Source organism: Mirounga leonina, unplaced genomic scaffold (genome assembly GCF_011800145.1).
Source record: "Mirounga leonina isolate KUSES-001 unplaced genomic scaffold, KU_Mleo_1.0 Mir_178, whole genome shotgun sequence".
NCBI classification, from domain to species: domain Eukaryota; kingdom Metazoa; phylum Chordata; class Mammalia; order Carnivora; family Phocidae; genus Mirounga; species Mirounga leonina.
In genome coordinates, this window is record NW_023270464.1 from 22,602,025 (window position 1) to 22,625,612 (window position 23,588).

Genomic DNA, 23,588 nt, shown 5'->3' on the forward strand with positions numbered 1-23,588 from the left:
GGAGAAAGGTTCTTATTTTTAAATACAAGGCGTACTCTGCCCTGAGTTTGAGTTAATGCTCCCTAGTATCTGTGAACAAGGAACTCTTCTCTTGCACTTGGAATAGTTTTGGTCCTCAGCAGACATTCAGAAGGTGGTAGGCACTGGGTGACATAATCCCGATTCTAGCGGTGATCCGTATTAAATACTTAGAAGGGCCTAGACGACCCAAGAAAGACGGCAGACCGCCGGGTGGCGTCCCCAAACACCAGCGCAGCCGTCTCTGAGAAGGGGCAGCTCTGGCCGCGCAGTGTGGCTCCTAAACTTGCGTACTGGAAATGCTGAAAGCCTCTTCTCTTTACTGGCATTTTTTAAAGGAAAAACAGCAAAGTCATTGGTTTTCTAGATGTAGGGGCCATCGGCCTGAAGAGCTTTTAAAGCAGTAAGCTGAACAAGTCAGACACGGAAGCCCTTTATTGTCTGTTGCCTTGGAGGCTCAGGAGCTTTGAGGAGGCGACGGAGGAAGCCTGGTGTCTAGGGTTCTCTGTGAATGTGCTGGCTTGTTTCCTTTTCCCCCTCCACGTAGCAGTGAGTCCCACCCCCTAGCTTGCTGCCTCACCTGTAGGTGTCGGGACGTTGATGGAGGATGTGGGCTAAATCTGGGAATCTTTGGTTAGTATCTCCAGGTGTGTCAGAGCTCCGGAGGAATTCCCAAAAATATGGAGAAGTTGGTGAGTTGAAAATTCCTTTCCTAGGAATGGGGGAAGCCTTCTATTCCTCAAGTTACATTGGTTTCCTTCTCTTTTGCTGCAGGTGAAACTGTCCGGTTCTCATCTGACCCCCCTATGCTATTCTTTCATTTCTTACATACAGGTAAGTGATTCAGAGTCAATACCAAAATAGATCTTCCAGGAAGAAAGGACTCCTTGTGTCCCCAGGGGACTGCTTGATCCCGTGAGCCCAGTGTCCATGCAGTTTCTTCCCTCCTTACCATAAGCCAAAGGTGCATTTGGATGCAATGCTTGCATTTGGAGCAGGGTAGGAACACACGTGCTGGGGCCGCGACTTGGTTCGTTTCTGGGTGATTCTAAATCCGTGCCATGGGCCATCCTTTGGCGTGTGAGGAAAGTAGCAGTGAGCACATAAAGGGCTGAGGTCAGATGGTGCTGTGTATGTGGGAGCACCAGCCCTTTCAAGGAGCAGAGGGCAGCTGGGCTGTTCTTGTCAGGTGCCCAGACCCCTTTTCTTCTCTTCCTAAGTTAATTAAGTAATGGGTTCTTTCAGGATTAGGAGAAATTTTAAATGTCATTGAGTCACAAACACCACCAGGTTCTTGTCATACCTGACGACTGTTACTGTTGACTTAAACCAGGGATTTTAGGCCTCTGCATTATTGACATCTCTTGAGCCAGATAATTCCTTGATGTGGGGTCTCTTCCGTGCATTCTGGGTTATTTAGCAGCATCCCTGGCCTCTACCTACCCGATGCCAGGAGCAGCCCTCCAGTTGTTACAACGGAAAATGTCTCTACAAATTGCCAAATGTCTCAAAAGGGCAAAATCATCCCCAGTTGAGAACCTCTGGCTTAAACACATGAAGACCCATGGTCTCCCAAGGCCGCTTAGTCTAGTCACAAGTCAGATGAGAAGAGTATTGCAGGGCGGTTACTAATCTTCAGAGAACCAAGCAGATGTGCACTAATGGGTCAACCCCAGCCAAGACCCCAACTCCAGAACCAGTTGTTACAGCAGTGGATTGGAACCACTTTTGTAGCGATGCCCCATTTGCTTTCTGCCTCTGTGTTGTGCACGGGCACATCTTCCTGTCAGTAACCCCTTCATTCTGTGCTTCCTCCCCTCCCCGGTGAATCCGTGACCGAGTGGCCGGTCATCTGGGTTTGGCCAGAGGAGTTCTGAGTCGTGTGCTGATAGTTGAGGTTGTGTCACCTTGCCTTTTTTGTACCAGGTTTGTGATCTGGGTCAGGCCTCCTGTCTGGCCACAGGGTATGGCCTACTGTCACCAAGCTGTTGCTTCTGGCCCTCTCCTTTAACCCCACCTGCGTGCTTGCTCAGCATGTTCACAAAGGTGCCATCCTGTCAGACACATCTCTTGTCTGAATAGAGGATGTATCCCTCCATTCCTCAGGTCAGGTTTGGAGTTCCCCATCTCCAGTGGGGTCCCATTTCACAGAGTACCCTGTATAGACCGAGACGGTCCTCATAAAAAAGGATTCTGTGAGAAGTGCTTGTACATATTTCTCATCTTAGAGACTTATGGTACCCGTGAGCATAGTAAAGTTGCCGAGAGGTCCAAGAATAATTAAATATGTTCGTAGTAGTTTTCAAATCTGTTCAAGAACTTTTCTTTTTTAATAACAAGTGCTGTTTGGCAGAATAGCGGTCCAAAGAGTACAGCTTGGGAACCATCTTCATCTCATCAGAGCAGCGAACATGCAGAGAACCCTCACCTGGCTCTCCACGACGCTGGCCTGGTGTCATGTCAGGCTTTTCTCACTCAGCCCCTCATTCCTCCTCACCACCCCTCGTGATCGGTAGTTGCCCCACGGAAGAGATGGGAAAGGAGGAGGTGAATGCAAAGAACAGAGCGCTAGCTCAGAGGCAAAGACTTGAACCTGGGTAGTTTGACCCAACAGCAGGGGTCAGCAAACTTTTCCTCTAGAAAGCCAGAGAGTAAACGTTGCAGGCCGTGGGCAGTCGCACTGTCCACCTCTCCCATCGCACAGAGCCCGTGTGCAACTGCGTGCGACCGCTCTAACGAGACTGCTTGGGGGGAGCAGCAGTGGCTGTGGTTTGCCAGCCCCCGCTCTAGAATGACAGCTGCTGTTAGGCTATTGGAGGGGTTTGAGTTTGTGTTTCTGACCCCATTCTCAAGCATTGTCTTCTGTGAGTCACCAGGCATCTCCCAGACTCTTCCACCCCCCCCGCCCACATTCACAAAAACCAATTTGTGTATTCTCAGGCCGCTCTCCCCCTTCCACATCTACATTTGACTTAAAACTGTACTGACAAGTCAGCTGATCCACAGGCAGACATTTTTCTCTGACCGTGAGATGTGCTTCGTGAGCAACCCTGGGCAAAAACCTATGGTTCCGTTAATTCCAATTCTTATCTAGAAACCAGGATTGCATTTCCCACATCTTTCAGGGAGCTGTTGATTCTCTTACAGCCCCTTCATTTTTTCCCCCACAGCCTTGGCTCTCAGTGGGAAGCAAGCAATGAAAACCAATACTCCCAAAACCCTTAGCATCGTGCTCAGAGCTGTGCACCTTTAAAAGATGCTTCTTGGGATGCTTGGGTGGCTCAGTCAGTTAAGCATCTGCCTTCGGCTCAGGTCATGATCTCAGAGTCCTGGGATCGAGCCCTTCATTGGGCTCCCTGCTCCGTGGGAAGCCTGCTTCTCCTTCTCTCTCTGCCTTTTCCCTCTGCTTGTGCTCTCTTTCCCTCTCTCTCAAATAAATAAAATCTTTAAAAAAAATAAATAAAAGATGCCTCTTGTGGCTAGGATTTTAGTCATCCTGAATCAGCAGGAATGGGCAATGGACAGGGATTGATTTAAGGAGTTTCAACAGGGTCCCATCTTGGGTCTCACCTCTGGAGACACCTCGCTTCCCGCTTGGCCACATTGAGTTCTGTCTACAGCTGCCTCCCTGCCCATCTCTTAAAAGGGCCTCACCCTCTACCCTGTGTTCCAGGGCTAAAGGTAGACTTCTGCACACCAGCCCCTCTGGAATCCCTGCCATTTCTCAGGTTCTAGAACGTGCCACGTGGATTAAGCCTCCTGCCTCTCATATGGTTCCAGTGGTACGACTCTCCCCATTTTCAGGTCTCTGTTTTTCATTCTTACTTGTGCCATGGGGCAGGGGTGTTCATTCTTAGCAGACACAGACGCCCCTTCAGGTAAAAGTGCCTGTTTTGTGTAGCCACATGTGGTGCAGGTCTTGACTCTCTCCTGTTTTATCCTTGGTTCCCTTATTCTTTCTCCAGGAGCTCTTTATTCTGCGACATTTAAAACATAAGGAAGTGTTCCTATGCCCTTTAAACCTTTCTCAAGCACGTAACCACAGGGCACATAAGACATGGCTGAGGTCTGCCCCTAAGTGGCAAGACGGGAGGCCCTGGGAGCAGCCTCTCCAGCTTCCTCTCCTTCACGGAAACCCTTTGAGCCAACTGCGCAGTTGGGAAATCCCTGTTCCTCCCGCCATCCTGACAGCCCCCATGGTCATCATCCTCTGGCCTGGTGTAAGAACAGTCGGTCCTGCCCTCACTTCCATGGGCTTAGTTGTAAGAGCAAAATTGTAAGCCTCCCAACAACAAAACCTCCAAAATATCTGAGGATCATAAAGTGTCACAAAATGTTCCCCATCTTCCAGCATCTGCCACTGGTTCTCTCTCTGCCCAGACTTGGTCCCCTCACCAGCCCCCCATATTCTGCTGTAATTACCTTCTTAGAAAATTTCCACCAGCGTCTTCAGACATGAGAGAACTTGTTTCTGTGTCTTTAGAACAAGAAGAGTCAGAGCCTGAAATGTGCAGGAGAGAAGAAGGGGAAAGCCGGGGCTGTTGCCACAGCCATGGTAAGCAGCCGCCGACCGGGAAACACAGCCGTGCTGGGGAACCGTGACAACAGGCGGTGACAGAAGCCAGTCACCAGGAGCCCACGCGAGGAGGGATTCCATGTATGGGACAGGTCCAGGACAGGCAGGTCTAGACAGACAGAATGTAGATGAGTGGTTGTCCAGAGCTGGGGGTCCCTCCTGAAACGGGTACGCGATTCCTGCAGGGGATGAAAATGCCCTGAACTTGCTCGTGGAGGTGGTTGCACAACTCTCGATGTACTGAGCACTGGACTGTGCAGTGTAGATGGGTCACCTCTGGGCTATGTGCATTGTAGCTCATTAACGCTCTGAGAAAAACGTACGTGTGTGTGTGTGGTGGTTTCTCAGCTCACAGATTGTTCAGAGGGCCACACACTTTATTTAGGAAGCACCTGAAAATCTTAAGCTCTGTCTTTAAAAAATGGCAATGGCTAAGGATTCTCATCGGGAAGGAGTTGTTTTAGGAAGAGTTAATGAGCCCAGAAGATGCTCCCTAAAGGACACACAAGGGGCGGGTGCAGGGACGAGAGCGCTCTAGGGCGCTGCTGGCAAGGGTGCCCGTCCGCAGCATCAGGGGGCAGTTGGGCCGTAACTGCTGAATTTCAGGAGTTCCGCACTCGTGCGCTTTCCAGCAGTTGTGTTTGCCCGGAGTGGAGACTAAAGGCCCACGTACAGGACAGTCCTAAGCAATGTTGTTTGTAAAAGCGAAGTACTGGAAAAACCAAGATGCCCATCAAGTGGACTGGCTAAATGGGTTTTATAGTGCATTATATCGTAGGACACAGGCATGAGAAAAATACAAAGGTAAATGTTCAGATATAGAATTATCTCCAAGGTAATGTTCCCATCACATCCTCATTTGTGGCCTTTATTAAAAAAACAAAACAAAAAACATTGACTGTATATAGTTTGTTTGGGAGGACTTAGGAATTAGAGTCCGACTGGGAGAAAGAATCCCAACAGTGAGAAGGTCACATAGGCCAGAAGGGGGAGACAGAGCTGGTGCAGAGTGAGCTTCCAGTGTTCGAGTATCAGTCAGGTTAGGGCGGCAACTGGATTTCTACAAGTAGCCCTTCTTTCAGCCAGTCTGCGGAACGGTGAATACAGAGGAATTCTCAACAGGAGGATTCAGTGCTGTCTTTACCATCCTTTGATGAGATTTAACTGCCAGAAATCTTAGATTACCAGAACATAAGGAATCCTGCATTTGACTGGCAGACAGACTAGCTTTTTCCTGCCAAGCCCAGAGCAGTTCTGCTACTGACTGCTTTGGAGGACAACTTCAAAAACCTCCGAACCTGGAGTTGAGGTCTTCTCTTCTTTGCCCTGTAGGCCAGAGTTCTTCGAGAAACCAAGCCAATCCCTAATCTCATCTTCGCCATTGAACAGTATGAAAAATTCCTCATCCACCTTTCAAAGAAGTCCAAGGTAAACACACGCTGTTCTTTTCTACCAATTTTTTACCTGGGAGGGGCCATGGCACACTGAAGCCGCACAGGGCCGTGGGGAAGAAACTAGGACCCTTTCCGCTCTTTGTGATCTGATGGCCTGAGTTCAGACATCACGTAGGAACTATGGAAAAACAGGTCAAGTGCGTGTGCGTGCTTTAAAGAACTGAAGGGTCTGTCAAAAGCAGTTGAGGCTGTCCCTAATGGGACCTCTTCTAGCCAGAGAATGTGCCCACGCCTACAATTCTGTCGTAGGTGAACCTGATGCAGCACATGAAGCTCAGCACCTCACGAGATTTCAAGATCAAAGGAAACATCCTGGACATGGTTCTTCGAGAGGATGAGGACGACGAACACGAAGAGGTCAGTGCCTGCTTCCGACCGGAGCATGGGAAGCCGGCTGCCCTTCTGACTGGTTGGGGGCAGCCTCGCCGGGAGCAGCACAGAGGAGGGGGGGGGGGCCCCCCCCCCCCCCCCCAGAAAAGCTAAGGAGGTCAGGCCGGGAGTCAGGCACGGCTGAGACTAAGGCCTCTAGATTTTATTTTTATTCTTATGTTAATCCCCATACATTACATCATTAGTTCTAGATGAAGTGTTCCATGATTCATTGTTTGTGCATAACACCCAGTGCTCCGTGCAGAACGTGCCCTCCTCAATACCCATCACCAGGCTAACCCATCCTCCCACCCCCCTCCCCTCTAGATTTTAGACCACACAATTACCCACATGGCTGCCATGTGGGGTAGACCTTTCCAGAAAGGGGGTGAGGACACAAGTTCTCAGTTTGGGTCTTCCCCGTGCCCTTTTGAACCATGAGAAAATGACTAGTTGGTGAAAGCTCTCTCCGTGCGGCCACCTGGCTCGCATGTGGCTTCCTCCACTGTCTGCCCCCCTCCCCCGCACCGCTCCCCGGCCTCCTGTGCCCTGTAGTTGGGGTGTGCTCTGCGACCACCCAGGGAGCTCCCAGACGCTTCAGCAGCTCAGCTGTGTCCAAGATGGAAGTTTACTAAGACATCCTCATTTCTGGCTTCTCAAAAGTGTGAAGCTCCCATTCTAGGCCGTCCTTTGCCCGGTCCCGTCACCGAGCTGGCAGGGGGCTCACAGAGGGCACAGAGGCGCCTGTCCTCTCACCCCCTGCCTCTGCCCCAAGGAAGGGCCTCAGCGCTGGCTGCTCGGCCCCTTGGGAGGCCTCCCTTTTCTTCCACAGACAGAACCACCTCCTAGGAGTGGGAAGGAGGAGAAAGCAGGACTACCACAGGCTTTGATGAGAAGATAAAGGATTTTTGTTTTTATTTCCACTGCCTCTGAGCAGGCTTATCACATTGGAGCGTTACTTCTCTCCCCCGCTAGGGCACTGCATCAGAGCACGAGGGACAGAACAAAGAACCAGCCAAGAAGAAAAGGAAAAAAGAAATGAAATGCCTGAGTTAATGTGAACTTTGGGGCTTCTGCTTTCTTTTGACCCGACAAGCAACAGTGCCCCCTTGTCCTAGCGCCTGCACTGCTGTTGGCAGCTTGGCTCTGAACCCGCTGAACTCCACTGCACCTTCCCTCGGAGGCCGTCGTTCTTGGCAGGTCCTGCTACTGAAGAGGGCTGGCCTCCCGCAAGCCCTTTTGCAAAAAGCACAGCTGCGAGCCTGAGTGTGGGAGCCTGCGCCGCCCCGACCGAGCTCCACGGGAGCAAATCCGGGGCCTGCAGGCAGAGCTACCGTCCAGGCTGGCTTCACGGTTCCAAGGAGCCTTTGGTGAGTTCAATTATCTGGTAAATATCCAGCGCTTCACCTGAAAGAGCGAGCAGAGTGGTTAGCGGTGCCCAGGAGCCAGCAAGGAGCGGGGAGGAAAGCAGGGCAACTGCCAGGGATGGGGAGGTGCTGTTTGGGAGGGTCTGCTGTCTTTCTGTATAAAGTAAGTTTGTCTCAGCTTTTTTCTTTTTAAATGTATCTTTCTGTTTTACTTGTTTGGTATTCAAAGCACAGTTGTTTGTACCTAAGAATGCACTTTGACCTTATACAAGAATTCTTCTTAAAATAAATACTCCCTCTTCAACCACACCAGAAATAGGAGTTCTGGTGTCTTTCTTCCTGTACTGTGAACATCTCGTTCACTTTGGGCTCGGGGCACATTAGCCACCGGAACCAGCCCGCAGCGGCTGTCACAAGCCTCTTGTGGTCCGAGACTACTTTCGAGTCCACCTTACAATCTACACGTAATGAACTCACCCTGGGGAATCCCGTATCTCCTTTCCATCCCAGTTGGGTTGGAAGGGGTTTTACAATCCATGGTCACTTCCTTCCTGAGGCACTGGTCAATATCGACTGTGCTGAAAAAGGCGACTGACTGGGGCAGGTCATTCAGACCCAGCTTGTAGGCAAACATGCACCTGCAAGAGAGACCCGACTCCTCTCAGGCCCGGCCCCTCCCCCCGACAGACCGCCATGCAGTTAGGGGTTCGAAACACACCTTTCCCCCACAAAGTTCAGCCTGCTTTATTGGTGTAAAAAAAAAAAAGCCCTTCCTGAGCCACTCAATATTCAAATACACGAGGCCTCTGTCAGCTCAGTCAGGCATGACCCCCTGGGGAAGTTAGAGAGGGCTGTGGAGACAGTGTTAAGTACCGGGTACGTGATCTACCCCTTAGGACAGAGCTGCTTCCCAGCTAGTTCCGAATGGCAGACGGACATGGAACTGTAATTACTGAATTCAACCATGTAAACTAGGAATCTTACAAGAAAATATAGCTCAACATAGAAAATATTTTTTAAGCCACGTCTGAGTTTCAGCCTACCGCCAGAAAGCATTGTGAACGAGGAATTACAAACTTTTGGCGCATAAGGAAAAACATCTTAATTTTGCAGGAACTGAGAAAAGCTTTCTGTCGTTTGATTTTCAAAACAAAGGTGTGTGTCTAGAGGAGCCCACGATGGCAGCTGCTCTTGGAACACCTCCCTGACCTCACTACCTCCATGATCTAGTCTGGCTTTACAGTCTTTTCAAACCCAAAAAATCTCACTTAAAAGTTGAGGCCAATCTTTTTAGGACCGTTTTTTGTTCCAACTACAGATAAAAACGGAAACCTTCATCGCTAGGGAGAGGCCAGTGCACAGAGCGTGCTCGGCCCAGGAAAGCCCGCAGCGGGGCGGCCCCGGGCCCCGCGTACCTGGTCAGGAGGTTGGTGATCTGCAGGGCCAGGGCTGCGCGGTAGCGGTCGTCCTCCCGCACCAGGTAGCGGACCTCATCGTGGATGCTGATGCAGAAGCGCCCGTCAATGGCAAACTCCTCAAAAAGCCACTTCATGGCCACGAGCATGAGGTGTAAATAGTCCACGGCAGAACTCTGCACCACCCAGTTCACCCGGCTGGTCATGAACTGGAGGAACAGGGGCCGCAGGTCAGAGGGGTTCTGCCACAGCCCGGCTCACCGTGGTGGGGAGGTGGCACGGGAGCCTCACCCCTCCCTGTGACCCCTCTCCCCGGACTCCCAAGGACAGCGAGCTACCTCCCCCCGGACAGCCGAGGGCTCCAGGGCCCGGCTGATGCGGCAGCCCAGCACTGGGGTACGCGGGGTGTCAGACATGGCAATGCTCTCCAGCTTATTGAACATTTCGGACTCTGTGCCCCCCATCCACGCTCGTTCGGCAACCACCTCCCACTTCTTCCAGCGTGACCTGGGCACCAAGACAGAAAAGGGGCGGGGGGCAAGCTTTGCCTTTCAGCGTCTCAGAGCTACAAACGGCATCCCAGCTCTCCCGGGGCCAGCCCGGACCCTCCCTCCATCCGTAATACACAGGTTCTTACTTCCTCGAAGCTTCTCTCTGGATCTTGCGCAGATCCTGCAGGGAAACCCAGCCATCTTTAGTCCTGTCCACGGGGAGGTCCAACTCCCTCACGAGCCACTCGCCCTCATCCGACAGCCGATACCTGGGGGCAGTGTCGCCACCATCATTCCCGTGGGAGTGCCTGTGTGCCTAGCGCCGGGCTCCAGCGTCCCCGGGTACCGGGGCTCATGCCTACCCGCACAGGCTCTACCTCAGAGGGGGAGACAGGCTGAGAGGGGGTAAGTGACATGCCAGGAAGAGGTGAAGCCAGACGGGAACCCAGGCTTCTGTGGGCTGCGCCGTGATAGCCCAGTGAGGGACCAAGTCCAACACAGAAGCCAGCACTGTTAACCAGTGTCCTCGTGCCACAGACACGGAACTGCCCGGTGACTCCCCGGCGTCATGTTTTACTTCAGGAGGCACAAGGGCTCCGACCCCAGAAGGGAGGGACAGGAGGCAATGGGATACTCCGTGAAAGGAAAAGGGCACTTGGAGAAGACGACGTAGAGCCAGGCCAGGCTGACCACCTCAGGTCCCCCCGCCCTCCAACACCAGGCCAGAGCTGCCCCGGGGCTTCCCCTCCCCCCGTGCCCTCGGTCCAGACCCCCATGGGACGCCTTCAAAGGTCTCAGCTAAGGCCCGAACTCCCGTGTCATCACCGCTCTGCTCCCCGCCCACCCCAGCACACAGCTGCACCCCTGCACCATCACTTGCTTACCCTTCAGCCTCTCCCCGGGGGGCCCGCTAGCTACATGTGGCCCCAGTAGAGTGCACCTATGGGAGGTGGAAACGCCCCTCTCCTCCCTCACCCTTGCTTCTGGAGCCCTCCCGGGAGCCCGCCAAGACCCTGAGCGCACACGAGGTGGGACCGCCGCCGGAAACAAGCTGCAGTCGCCAGGGCTCCGCAGCCTGCCGCCCCCGCCCGCTTCCCGCACTTGCTCCCGGGAGGCGTGGGAGCTCACACCCCACACCGCTGTTCGTTCTGTACCGCAGCTGCGAACGTGCTACCGCTTGGTAGCAACACAAAAATCGAGCCTTAACGCTGACGAAAACTGTTCGAGGTTATTCAATACGCAAACGTCACAACCCCAGAGCCAACCATCCTGCAGCCAGGCCAGAGGCCGGGAGAAGGGCCGAGAGAGGGCTCAGGTAATGCGGAAAGGGAAACGGGATGAGGGCGGGAAAGGGGAGCAGAGCAGGCCTAAGGCCCTGGGGGTGAGTGGATGCAGGAGGGCCCCTCACCGGCGAAGGCCCTTGGTGACGGCGTACATCTGCTGGGCCTTCTCGGCTGCCTCCTGCTGGCTGAGCCGATGGTTGAACTGCATTAGCAGGCGCTCAGCGAAGGGCTGCCCCGCCCCGTAGATGCGGCCGTAGTTGAAGATCTTGGCGTGCTCCCGGCTGATGCCCACGGTCGCGGCGGTCTTACTGTGTAGGTCGGTGCCCCTGCTCTTCCTGCCCTGCAGTGTCATCCAGCCAAAGGCCGTGCAGCCTGGGGGAGGGCGGGCGGGGTTGCGGAGGGAGGCAGGTGTGAGAAAGGCGGCTTGGAAACGTCCTGCCGGCAACGCGGCCGCCTCGGCTCTGGCCCGGCCTGGCTCCCGCTCACCGTGCATGCCGGCGAAGTGGGCGTCTCCGAGCACAGCGGCAATCCACAGCTCCTGCGAGTCCACGTCGGCGCCCACGAGCACGTAGCCAGGCGGGGCCTGCACCATGGCCTTCAACTCACTGCCCACTCGGTCAGGCTGCAGAAGACGGAGGTCAGGCCCTACCCAGACGCCCCAGTGAGACTCCTCCCACCCCAGTCGTGCAGCCAGGCTTGGCTGAGGACGCTGGGCCTTTCCTGAGGGGCTGCTTTCAGGAAATGCCAAGAGCTGCCCCAAACTCCACTCCCACGTGTGGCCGGGACGGCCGCCTAGCAGTGGGGGGTGACAGGTCAGGAACCCCTCCCTCCACGCCCGGCCTGACCCCCGGGGCCCCACCTCCACTCCACCACAACTGCACGCATCACGCCTCGTCAGCGTCTGGCTACGAGGAGGGGCTCGGGTCAAGTTTGCGGATGGAACCGAAGAGCTGCGGAGCTAGATCCGAACCGGAGTCCTGCCCGCCCCAGACCCTACGCTCCTTTTCACGCTCCTCGCTGAGCGCCCTCTGCGCCCCGGTTTCTGAGAGACGCAGGAGAGGAAGAGCAGGGACCCGCGGTGCAGAGGGCACGTACCCGGGCGTTGCTGGCGGTCAGCCACGTGGGCTCCACAGCCCGGCGGGTGATGGTGCCGGCGGTCACCACCTGAGGCAAGATGGCCCCATAGCGGCCTTCGTCGTCGTAGTTGGGGTGCCTGGCAGGGTGGGAGAGAGCAGGAGTCTCGGCAGCTTGCTGTGCTCCTAAGGTCCTCCGCCCCCCTCAGTTCCCCTGTCCCCACAACCACTTGGCAGGCCGTACCTGGTCACAGCACGGGGCAGAGCCGACCTGGGCAGCCACACCACCATCTGGGAGCTGTGTGGACGGAGGGGCTGAGGCTTAGGACAGACCCAAGAAGCAGAATCCACCCCCACGCCCAGCTTTGGGGGCTACTGCGCCCCGTCCCGGCCCCGCCTCACCCTCTTCCCACTGACTTCATTCAGGGTGGGCCGTAACATGGCCAAGGCCTGGGGCCCTAGCATCTACCAGCCAGGAGCATAAGAACGCCATCGGAGAACCGGCCAGGCCTCCCACATAGCTTCTGCCCTAACCCAGAGTGTCTGGGAGGAGTCCAGCCTCGGCCACGAGCGCCTCGGCCACGCTTGGGGCGGACCTCAGCAGCCAGGGCAGCGGGGCAGCCCTCCGCCATCGTCAGCCTCGGGTCCCGGGCCAGCTGCCCTCCACGCTCCTCGGCCACATCCAAGGCTCCAGCAGCTCCGCCCTCCAGGCCCTACCACACCCCTTTCTACAGAACCCCAGAAGCTGAGGCTAGGAAGAAAAGGGACTTGCCCGCAGTCATACGGCTCAAGAACCATGAGCAGCCGAGCCCGAGACTGCAGCTGGGCTGTCCCTCCAGGGCAGCATGGGGCGGGGTGTTGGGGCCCCTGGGTGGGAGGTGGGAGAAGGGTCTCAGGGCTGCCGTAACCTGGCCAGGGCACAGACGACATGTCCGCGCCCTCCCACGGTGGCCCACCTGATTCGCTTATGGGCATTCCTCCAGAAAGAAATCATCTTGTTGATTTCCAAGGCACGGGGCCCACTGGCGCCTCCCGGGCCGGCCTGCAGGGTGCCATCCTCCATCTTGGGCAAGAAATCCTTGGCGAAGGGGCTGCCCACATTGTAGTTGCCACCATCCTGAAAGGGCAGAGGAAGTAGGGGCTGGAAGCTGGCGGCAGACCCCTGACGAGGGAACCCATCGAGCCCTGTGCACCTCAGCTCTGCCCACCACTGAGCCCAGAAGCTCGAGCAGAGCAGTCCGGGGCAGACCCGAGGGCAGCACGCATGCGCAGACAGGCGCGCAAACACGCCCGGCTCCCTCCGCAAGGCAGCCGTCCCTCCTGCTCTGTGGGGTGCGTTCCAAGATCCCCAGCAGATGCCTCAGACCACAGAGTGCTGACCCACACGTGCTCGGTTTTCCTACGCGAATGTGTTTATGATAAAACATAAATTACGCACAGCGGGTGGTGGGAAATACCTAATGAAACTGAAGTGTAACAATAAACTGCAATAAAAGTTCCGCAAAAGTGGCTTCTGTCTCTCAAAACATCTCATGTACGGTCTCCGCCCTTCCTGCGCTGACGTGATGCTAAGACGCCTCGGTGAGGGGATGAAGTGAGGTGGGCGACAAGCACGGTGCCAAAGCCCCAGGCAACTGGTGACCTCCCGAGGACACGTCAGCAGGAAGATCATCGGCTCCTGAACTGAGGTGGACCCGGGTAACCGACTGCCATCGGTCAGAACCCATCACGTAACACACATGGTGACAGACACCTGACAGGCCTGGTCATTTAATCGCACCACCACGCCCCTCGCCACCAAACTTTCAGGGGGCAAAGACCCGGAGATGGGGAACTGTCTGGAACCACGCCCTGCCCCACCACGGGCGTGTCGTTCCTGCGCAAGGGTGCTTCTGGGCTGAGTCACTCCGGGGACCCGGGGACCTGGGGCCCCGGCCACCGTGAGGGCAGCGCGGGACAGGCGTGAACCAGGACACACACCTTGTGAGGCAGCTTGAAGAACCAGCAGCCGGGGACGTCCACGTCGTTGTAAGGTCCGTTGCCATGGTGATAGGCTGGCTGGCTGGCTTTGGGGTCACCAGCGGCAGTCTGTGGGGGCCACACACCTAGATGAGGCCCTGCTCCAGCACCTGCATTCGGCGAGGGCCACGGGGTAGGGCATGGGAAAAGGGCCTGAGGCAGCCAACGGCGAGCTGAGAAACGGCACCCTCCTTGGCCTCCAACAAACGCGGGGCCACCCAAGGGCAAGGCAGCGTCTCCCCACCCCCCGTCCCCGGGACCCTGGGAACTGTCTGGCGGGGGGAGAGCTACTTGGGCACAAGAGCAGAGCCCTGCCACCCAGCGCCCGCCCAGCCACCCGAGAGCAGAAGCCCCGCTCACCAGAGCCGGGGGCTGACGGGGGACTGCCGCTCCGCAGCGCTCCGCCCTGGCCTCCGCCTCCGCCTCGGCCTCCAGGCAGCCCAGTTCTTCCACCTGGATGGGCCCACGTGCCCAGGAAGTGAAGCCGGGGGGCCAGCCCGGGGCGAGCCACCCAGTGCCCCCTGCCGCCCCCTCCCCACTCCCGGCCCGGGGCGCCGCCCCCACCCGAGGCCGCCCGTCCTTGGGAGGGAGCAGAACTCCAGAGCCCAGGTTCGGGGCCGCCCTCACCGTTTGCCACATGGCGCCGCCGTCGGTGAGCAGGAACTCCTCCGCCAGGCCCGCGGGCTGCTCCGGCTGCTGCTTCCCCTGTTCCAGACAGTGCCTCCTGTGCAGGGACTCGATGGCTCTGGGCAGAGAACAGCAGGAGCAGCCTGGTCACCGGGGGCCCGCTCCGCGCCAGGCGGCCCGCCGGGCCTCCCGCAAGTCCCTTTGCTTAGGCCTCAGCACCCGCTCAGAGGCAAAGGCCACAGCGCTCCCCCGGGTTTTCAGACAGCGAGTGACAAATGGCAAGCAGAGCACCACACGCCGGTGGCAGGCAAGGGTGCGAGGGCTGGTCTGACCCAAACCTGAGCTCCTCGCCAGCTCGCAGCTGCCGCCTCCCCTGCAAAAGCTCTGGGGGCGGAGGGGCCGCCCCCGCTGGCCCCCGCCCCCCCCTTTGTCCCAAGGGCCCCCACAGAGCCGGGCCTCCCAACCTGGGCCACGTCAGGTGCCATGGCTTGTCCCCAACACCCGCCTGCCCAGAGCTCGGGGTTTAGGATCTCAGACAAGTCAAAGCACTGCCCTAGGCCTTTACTTTGCCAACTGCCCCATGTGGATAACCACTCTCTCCGCGAACACACGAGGGAGCGCTGCGAAAGGTTTCGGATCTCAGAGTAGGACCAGCGCCCAATAAGCTCCACACAAAGGAACACGGCCCATCCCCCCTGCTGCTCCCAGTAGCCCCCGTCCCGCACGCTCCCGAGAAGGGAGCCAAGCCATCGGCCCCAGGGGCAGGGCCTCAGGCCTCCAAGCCCCCGCGGGGCTCGTGCCCCACAAGGGAAGGGCAGCCGTGGAAGAAAGGACTCACACCCAGACTCTCAGACCCCGGCTCGTCCCACTGGCCGGAGCCGGGCCTGGGTTCTCCGCACCAAGCGGAGGGGGTCCCTAGACCCCACCCTTTCCTCCCCTGAGCCTGAGCCTGAGCCTGACCTGGAGGGGCAGGCCGCCCCAGCCGAGGCCGGGGCAGTTTCCGCGGGCGCCTGGGCCAGGTTGTCCTGCCGCCCGGGCACCAGGTAGCCCCAGCCATGCCGCTCCGAGTAGTGCAGAGGGAAGCCATCCCAGGTCATCGCCATGAGTTTCGGAGTGACCCGCATCTGCAGGCTGAGGAGGCTGGGGCCCGGGGTCCACGCAGGGTCATCTAGCCGGGGGCAGAGCTTCCGGTACCACCTACGCCCCGCCAGAGGAGAGCAGTGTTACGTGGTGGGGGGAGGCCAGCATGTGACAGCAAGCCAGGCTCCCTCTCCTGTGACCTCACCCCCCCCCTTCAAAGCCCCGAGGCTTTCTGGTGACCTCAGCCTATAGTCACAGTCTCCTCCCTCTGGGGGTACACCCATGACCCCCATGAAGTCCCCTAGAATAATGCAAGTATCTGAAAAGGAAGATCCTAGGTCAGGCCCACCGGACTAGTCAGAAGCCAGGGCCCACAGGGATGGCGCAGCACTGGGCTCCTTCCCAAGCCCCACTCCGTACAGGGTAACTGGCCAGAGGAGACAGCCGATCTGCCCCACCACTGCTCCAGGGACACACCAGGGCCTTCACAGCCCCATCTCTCACATGCTGTTCACCACGGCCAACCCGAAGATGAGGCAAGTAAAGCACCCAACTTAAGGAGACCACCCTCTCAGGGTCCTGGAAGTGCCAAATCTGCACCCTGCTATTTGCCCTGGCTGCCCCTATTTTCTCCTCTCTGCCAGTCCGTGAGGCTCGAATTAAAAATCCCCTCCTCAAGGAAGCCCTCCCTCATTTCTCCAGGCAGAGTTAGGTATTGCCTCAACCCTGCTCACTCTTCCTTCTCATCATGAATATAAAGACCAGCTGCACGGGGTGGTTTTCATGCCTAGCTCCTCCTAGGAAAGAAACTGTTCCTATCTGTGCCCCAAGCGGCCGCGGTAGGCCCAGCATACAGCAGGCGCTCAGTGCACTTGTACTGAATGAGACCAGTGAGCCGGGGCTCAAGTGAGCAAATGACTGGAAGACAGAACGAACGGCAGCAGGTCAGCAAGGGCCGCCCCCACACCACCCGGTGCTGGGGCCCAGGACAAGGGAGGACAAGGGTAGACTCTGGATATATGAGGGGCTGGGGCTCACCCAGGGTGTCCAGGAAGGTGCTGGGGCCGTTTGGGCAGGACCTCTGCGGTCCCCTTCAGGTGCTCCAAGCAGGCGCGAGCCATGCCATCTCGCTGAACCTCCTCCTCCTCACTGGGGGGGCCAGGGTCTGCAGAGGGTGGGGCAGAACCATCAGGACCAGAAGGGTCTCTCCGGAAGACCTGCCCACAGCCTACCCATCTCTGGAAGGCCGGAGCGACCCCTTCCAACGGCCCCCTGGGTCCCAGGACCTTCCCAGGGACCATCCCTGCCCCACCTCCCGCCCATGTTCCCCACCTTCCTGATCCTCGGGATCCCCAGGGGCCCCAGCCCCCTCGATGGGCAACTTGCTGGCTGCAGGTGGCTCCTTCCTCTTCACCTTCTTTGCCTTCTTCTGCTTAAACTCTTGCAGGTCCCACTCCAGGTCCCAGAGCCAGGGGTCTTCCTTGTACCTACAGAGCCAGGCCACCGGGGCGGGTAAGGCCACGCCTGCCCATACTCACCGGGACCCTACCCCCCAAGGCCTGCCTGCCTCTGTCCGAAGCACAGCAGACAGGCGTCGTTGGCCAGCTCCATCAGCGACTTCTTCATCTCCCGCTGGAGCTCCGCATACGTGCTCTGCGCCTCCGCCACGTACCGCTCCCAGTTGTGGTTGACGGGCAGGTAGGAGACCCCCATCTCCAGCATGCCAGCCAGAGTCACCGGGTGGGGGCACCTGGGGGAGAGGGGGGCAAACACCGGGGTGGTCAAAAATGGCCACAGAAGGCAAGGCCTGGGCCCAAACCCTGAGCCGGTCTGGCGAGCCTCAACCCGACCACACAGGTGGCGGAGCTCGGGCATCGGACCAGGGGCTCGGGCCCTTCGGAGCCATGAGACGCTGGGTAAGGCGCTTCGCCTCGCTAAGCCTCAGTTCCTTTATCTACCAGGTGGCTACAGTATCATCCTGTCCTCAGGGGGAACGTGGCAGTTACAGGTAAAAGTGAAAACAGGAGTCATCTCCTGAGTCACGACTAAGTGCCAGGCACTGTGCTAGATCGCAGACAAACCTCACAACTGGGGTGCTCAAGTGTTCTTTGTGTACGCTTCAGACAAAAACACTGAGGCTCAGAGAAACCAAGTGACCTGCCCAACAGCAAATGAGTTAGGTAGGACAGTCAACACGAACCAGGTCTAGGTGACGCTTGTGACTGGCCACACCGTAAGAGTAACTCCCTAGCAAACCAGGACCAAGATGGATGTGAAGCCCTGGGCTCAGGATCTGGGTACAGAGGGTGCTGAATCACCCAGGACCACGCACATGAGACTCCAGCACAGCCCTCCCTCCCCTCCAGGGCCTCCGTAGAAACCCAGAGTCCAGGACCCAGGTGGCCACCACTCCACTCAATGGCTCCATTCTTTCAACCCAGAAAGGCTAAGGTCCGCAGGCTGAGAAAGAGCCGGCACCACCTTCTGACAAGAGGACCCAGGTACCAGGACCCTGCGGATCCCCTGGGGTTCCCATCGGGGCTCCCCCTCACCTCTCCAAGAAGAGCGGTAGCTGCTGCTGGAAGACCTCATAGGTGGCCCACACGTCCTGGGCACAGTACTGCATCAGGTCCTGGCACAGGTGACAGGAAGGCGCTGGGTGGGCAGCCATCCCACTGCCATCGCCGGGCCTCGGGGTCAGGTCGGGCAGCTATGCTCCCTGGGGTCAGCTAGGGGCTGCCACGGCCCAGCCCCCCAGAGCCCCTCTCCAGCACTGTACCTGGAAGTTCTCACGGATGTCCTTCATGCTACCCTTGACAAACAGTTCTCGAGGCTCCTTCTCTAAGGGAGGCCCCCCCACATAGAGGCCGTGCACGTCTGCCAGATTATTGACACTGCTGATGTCCAGCCAGTCCCAGGATGAGATCTGGGGGCCACAGCAAGGGATCCAGATCAGCTCGGCCTCGGGACAGGCAGGCTGGTTAAGGCAGTCCCAAGCGCCCCACTCCTCCAGCCTCCCGCAGTGAGCTCTCACCACTGGGCCATTGGCTTTGCGTGGGGACTTCTGGCCTCGCTGCGTGGGGTGCCGGGCCTTGCGCTTGCCCTGCTTGGCTGCCATCCACAGACTGCGCTGGAAGCCGCTGAGCCCTGAGATGGCCATGTGCATGCTCATGGTGTCCAGGAAGCGCATGCGGGAGCCCTGAAGAGGAGAGAGGCTGGAGCTGAGGCCACTCGGCACTGCTTTAGTGGTGTCACCCCCCAGCCCCACCTCAGCCTCCTCTCATCACACGGCCATCCAACACTAAAGACTCAGGCTTGCTCACGCTTAGCCCTCCGGCCGTGACAGGCTCACCCCCCCACATCCTAGCCACCCTCGAAGGGACAGGCCCGGCTCAATCCCAACACACAAGTCCTTCCCAGCATCCAGCAACAGCTCCGAGGGCTGCCTTGGGAACACAGGGGCCAAATCAAGGCCTTCTGAGCTCCCGCGCTTGGCCTCCACCCCAGCCCTGCCGCTCAAGCTCTGTAGCCCTGTTCAGGTCAACAAGGCTGCCCTCCTCTGGCCTGCCTTTCTGCTGGGGTGGTTATGAGGATGCACTGTTCAAACCTCCCCAGCAATCCTGCCAGGTGGCTTCTGCTAGCTCCCCCTTTTTGCAAATAAGGACCTGAGGCTCAGGGACGTGAAGGTGCTTACGCTGCTTGTCTCTGGCTGGGGCAGGATGTGAGCCCAGGCTGTGCGGCTCAAAGCCTCCACAGACCCACGCTAAGCTCTAAAACTGCACACGGAGAGAAGGGGTAGGAGTACTCCTTGACAACTCAGGTCCTGTACCAGGCAAGTCCTGGGGAATGAACAGCTGGGCACAGGGACCAGGGGCGGGGCAGGACCGGTCAACAGGGGGCCCCCGCAGCTGCTACAAAGACGAGGGCAACGCGGACCGGGAAAAGCTATGCCTTCCCTAGCCCCTGGGATCAGCTCTTAGGCCACCCCCTGCCAGAAGCCACACTGGCCCCAGGAACCTTACCTGGATCAGGTACTGCTCCCTGATATGGGCTCGATCAAAGCACACGTTGTGCCCCACCACCAACTGCTCCCGCCAACCGCGCCGGGTGGGGCCGCCGGCAGCGGCAGGGGCCTCCAGGGGAATGAGGTCAGCCGGCGACAGCTGGCTGGTCCAAGAGTAACGCTCTTCCACCAGCCGCCGGCTGCACCAAGAATACCTGAGGGAGGCGAGAGGCAGCCGGGCTCGGCACAGAGGCGGCACACGTCCGCTCCGCAACACCCGCCGCACGCCTACCGCCGCGAGCCGGCTCCCGCGCTAGCAGCTGGGACCGAGCGAGACCTGGGGGTGCTCCCGACCCTCACAGAGCCGGAGAGCGGGTGGGCCCCGGGCGAGGGAGGGCACAAGAGCGCCTTTACTTTTCCCTTCCACAGGTAAAAGTGGGAGCGGAACGCCACGGCGCTGGGTGTCCTACCCGGGCACCCGGCCGGGACCCCGCCAAGGTGTCTGCTGGGTCCAGCGTTCAGTCTGGGCTGTTTACGGGCACTGTCTACCCCTCGGGTCTATAAGCACCAAACAGCAGGTGTTCAAAACGCTAGTAAGGGAGACAGACAATTACAACCGCATCCAAAGTGGAAAGTTTTTTTTTTTCTGGTTGAAAGTGGCAAAAAAAAAAGAAAAGAAAAAGACAAATGCTGCACATGTACAGGATGAATCATCGAACGGCTGGAAAGATTCTGAAGGACAAAGAGCACATCACGCACCTTGGAACAGGTGCTGGGCCTCTCTGAGCCGCCCCGGGAGAGCCGAGGGCAAGCGCGGGCCTGGAGGGGCCGGCCACCCACGGGCTGGGGCGGGCCGGGAGGGCAGAGGAAGAGCGCTGCCTGCAGGCGCCTAACCCCGACTCCGGGAAAAGGCTGAAGGGCGCTCAAGATCCATGAGGATGAGGGTGGGGAAATGGCCACTGAGGAAAAGCCCACAGTGAACCGCAGATGACGCCAAAGGGTAAGAGCCACTCAGCATCAGGGGGAGTGACGAGGCCGCATGTGGCCGCCACAGCTGGGCAGGAGCTTCCGGGCAACCCTGCGGGGGGGGGGGGGGGCATTTGCCTCCAGAGTTTCAACAAACACAACAGTGGTTTCCACAGGGGAGGGGGCTCCCGGCAGAAAACAGTTCCTCATTTGAAACCTGCTAACGTCTAACTCACACTCCAAATGATGGCGACACACTCGGGGGCTCAGGCTGCAACCGCCTCCCCCTCCAGAGCCCTTACAAACAACACCGAAGAGGCTGGAAAATGTCAAATGTTTGAGGCTATGGTGACGGCAGGAACTGCAGGTGCAATAAGAAGGCCAGACTGGTGTCAAGATCCAGGTCTGTAGCTGCACAGAACCGTCTTACTACACGTTTGTGATAAACAAGCCAACATGCAAACACGCTTGGAACGTTCAAGAAGGTTCAGGCCAATGCCATTAACTCTCTACACCTGTCCCGTGAATCTCAGACAAACGTTGGCACCTGTGTGACGTCCCCCCCTAGTGTGACGACCACAGTCCTCAGCCACAGCCTTTGGGAAGCTGCTCTGTGGGATGTCTATGCTGCACCCCCCGCCCCCCCACCCCTGCTCCGAAATTTCAGGCTGGCCTGGAACGTGAGGTTACACAGCCACAGGACTGCTCGGAGGGCCCCATCCGGTATCCCCGCACCCACTCCCCACCCCCCACCCCGGTCAGGCTTCCGGGAGGAAGGCCCTCGGGGGAGCCCAGGCCTCGGCAGGGACTCCTGAGCAGTGCTGCCAGGACCAGTGGCAGGAACGGAATGAGGATGAGAGGATGGGGAAGACAGGGAGAGGGAGGAGGAGGAGGGAGAAAAGGGGACTTGAGGTAAAATGGCCAAAAATGACTGAGAGATCAAAAAGCAAGTCTTTCTTGTCACTCGCTTCCTAATTTCCCTTCGGCCACCACAGCCTGCTGTCTCTTCTCAATGGGGGGGCGGGACTCCCTCTATTCGGACCATCCAGTCACATAGTAAGCACTGAGGTTCTCAACTGGAACTAAATCAATGCGGAATCTGGTTGTGCTCTTGTCAGCCATTAATGCCTACCTTATCTATTTAGCCATGTTTTCACCATTTTCAACTGCATATTTAACATTTCGCAGCTTTCTTTACAAAGATGTAGCTTCCAATAGGAATAAAGAAACTGCTAACTTTTGTGCTGGCCATGCCTGAAAGCATTAGGGTTGTAAATAGTATTTTAATCCTGGAATGAAGAATAAAAAAGGGGAGAAACAGGACTGCCATCATTGTTTGAAAAAGAAACGTGGGTAGCACTTAGAAAGTCACTTAAAAAGGAGAGAGAGAGATTTGGATATACCTTTTGGGGACCAAGATGCCTGTTTGGGAGGCTGGGGGCAGGAAGCAATGTCTCTCAACCTGCTACCTCGGGGTGGGAGTGTGTGGCGACGTGGCAGGGATACTGGGTCTGGCATTTAAGGGAGCGGCTGGGGACGCTGAATGTCTTGTACCGTCTGGGACAGTCCCGCAAAAGGGAGATTTCTCCTGCCCACGATCACCAACAGTGTCCCCAAATAGAAACACTGTTCAAATGTCTTGGGCTAACTTCTCAGGAAGCTATCAGGGGAGGGGGAAAGGCCCCGAATCACGGTGGCCTCCAGTGGTCTCCCCTAGGATCCCCAGTGCAAGCTACTGTTGTTCTCCAATAGCCCCTATCACCACCTGCCATTTGCTTGGGTGTTTGTTCACTGCCTGGATCTTCCCACCAGAAAGTAAGCTCTGTGAAAGCTGGGGTCAAGCCTACTTCAGTTCACCACGGAATCCGCAGTCCCTAGAAAAGCACCCGCAAGGCATGTAGGGGGAGCTCAGTAAATGTTCCCTGACCCGAACTATTAAGCTGGGCTCCCCACCTGGGCTGAGTCCCCTGAGCCCGGCCCCTACTTACCAGGCCGAGGGGGATATGGCCACCGCCAATGTGGGGCAAGTTCCCTCTGCCAAGCAGACCTCCACGTCGAACACCAGGGCCCGCTCCTCGGGGATGGCCACGGGTACGGCCTCCCCCGCGGGGCCGTACCGGGTCCAGCCCTCCGCCCAGGCCCAGCTCGGGGGCCGGGGGGGCAGCTGGGCCTGCAATAACGAGTTGGCCGCCTCCAGGTAGGGCAGGCTCTGCTTCTGGGCCAGGAGGCGGAAGTGCTGGTCCAGGCTGCCCCCGTAGAGGGGCGGCAGGCGCAGCTCCACGTCCGGCAAGGGCGTGGTCGGCTGCCCCCAGAGCCCGTGCTCCTGCAGGTGCTCGACGCTGCGGCGCACCGCGGCCTCGCCGGGCGTCTCCGCGCCGCGCCCGAAGATTTGCTCGTGAAGCCCTCTCGAGAGCATCTGGATGTGCAACGGGTTGTACCGCTGCTGCGCGCCCTCCGAGGATGGCACCTGCGGCGGCGGCGGCGGCGGCTGCCCGTCGCTGGGGACGGGGGCGGGGCCGCAGCTGGAGCCCCAGCGCCCCGGAGCTGGAACCGGCCCTGGCCCGACGGTGGTGGCGCCGGCCACCCTCTTCCAGAGCAGGCGGCTCATGGTTGGTGCAGGGAGCCCCCCGCTGGGAGTCAGGACACCTGGCTTTGGGCTCCAGCTTGGCTGCTTCACTGGCCGAAAGACGTGGAGGGAGACACGTCCTGTCTCTGCTTTCCAGTCAGTGAAATGGGTCTCACCATGCCTGCCTTCCACCCACAAATCCTGAAGGAGACAGACGATATCAAGCGTTATTTCTCAGATGTGCGTTACGTGTTCGTGACGAGCCGTCACTCCTCGAGCAC

General features: G+C 58.0%; 2 protein-coding genes across 5 annotated transcripts in view; one reads left to right on the forward strand and one right to left on the reverse strand.

Moving 5' to 3' along the window:
* Nucleotides 1-7,650, forward strand: part of FANCI (FA complementation group I) — an 82,064-nt gene extending 74,414 nt beyond the window's left edge. For all 4 annotated transcript variants that reach the window (XM_035024115.1, XM_035024117.1, XM_035024116.1 and 1 more), the window contains 6 exons: nucleotides 657-710; nucleotides 793-852; nucleotides 4,502-4,573; nucleotides 5,927-6,022; nucleotides 6,298-6,405; nucleotides 7,393-7,650. In XM_035024115.1, coding sequence (XP_034880006.1) covers nucleotides 657-710; nucleotides 793-852; nucleotides 4,502-4,573; nucleotides 5,927-6,022; nucleotides 6,298-6,405; nucleotides 7,393-7,473 — 471 coding nt within the window. In that variant the 3' untranslated portion in view covers nucleotides 7,474-7,650. The remainder of the gene's footprint in view (nucleotides 1-656; nucleotides 711-792; nucleotides 853-4,501; nucleotides 4,574-5,926; nucleotides 6,023-6,297; nucleotides 6,406-7,392) is intronic.
* Nucleotides 7,303-23,349, reverse strand: POLG (DNA polymerase gamma, catalytic subunit). Its single transcript, XM_035024119.1, has 22 exons — nucleotides 22,730-23,349; nucleotides 19,795-19,990; nucleotides 18,807-18,971; nucleotides 18,552-18,698; nucleotides 18,325-18,404; nucleotides 17,340-17,522; nucleotides 17,105-17,259; nucleotides 16,811-16,937; nucleotides 15,653-15,889; nucleotides 14,693-14,810; nucleotides 14,426-14,518; nucleotides 14,027-14,134; nucleotides 13,003-13,163; nucleotides 12,291-12,344; nucleotides 12,069-12,186; nucleotides 11,460-11,595; nucleotides 11,099-11,345; nucleotides 9,837-9,959; nucleotides 9,538-9,706; nucleotides 9,200-9,408; nucleotides 8,262-8,422; nucleotides 7,303-7,824 (listed from the first exon to the last, which is right to left on the reverse strand). The coding sequence occupies exons 1-22, from the start codon at nucleotides 23,347-23,349 to the stop codon at nucleotides 7,766-7,768; spliced, it is 3,666 nt and encodes a 1,221-aa protein (XP_034880010.1). The 3' UTR covers nucleotides 7,303-7,765.
* Between the last annotated feature and the right edge of the window lie 239 nt (nucleotides 23,350-23,588).

Excerpts from the sequence above, each read along its gene's own strand:
- POLG (XM_035024119.1), bottom strand. The coding sequence starts at position 23,349 with ATGAGCCGCCTGCTCTGGAAGAGGGTGGCCGGCGCCACCACCGTCGGG. Across the intron at positions 17,523-18,324 it reads CTACCGCTCTTCTTGGAGAG|GTGCCCCCACCCGGTGACTC; the intron begins GTGAGGGGGAGC and ends CCTCTCCCCCAG. Across the intron at positions 8,423-9,199 it reads ATCACCAACCTCCTGACCAG|GTGCATGTTTGCCTACAAGC; the intron begins GTACGCGGGGCC and ends TCTCTCTTGCAG.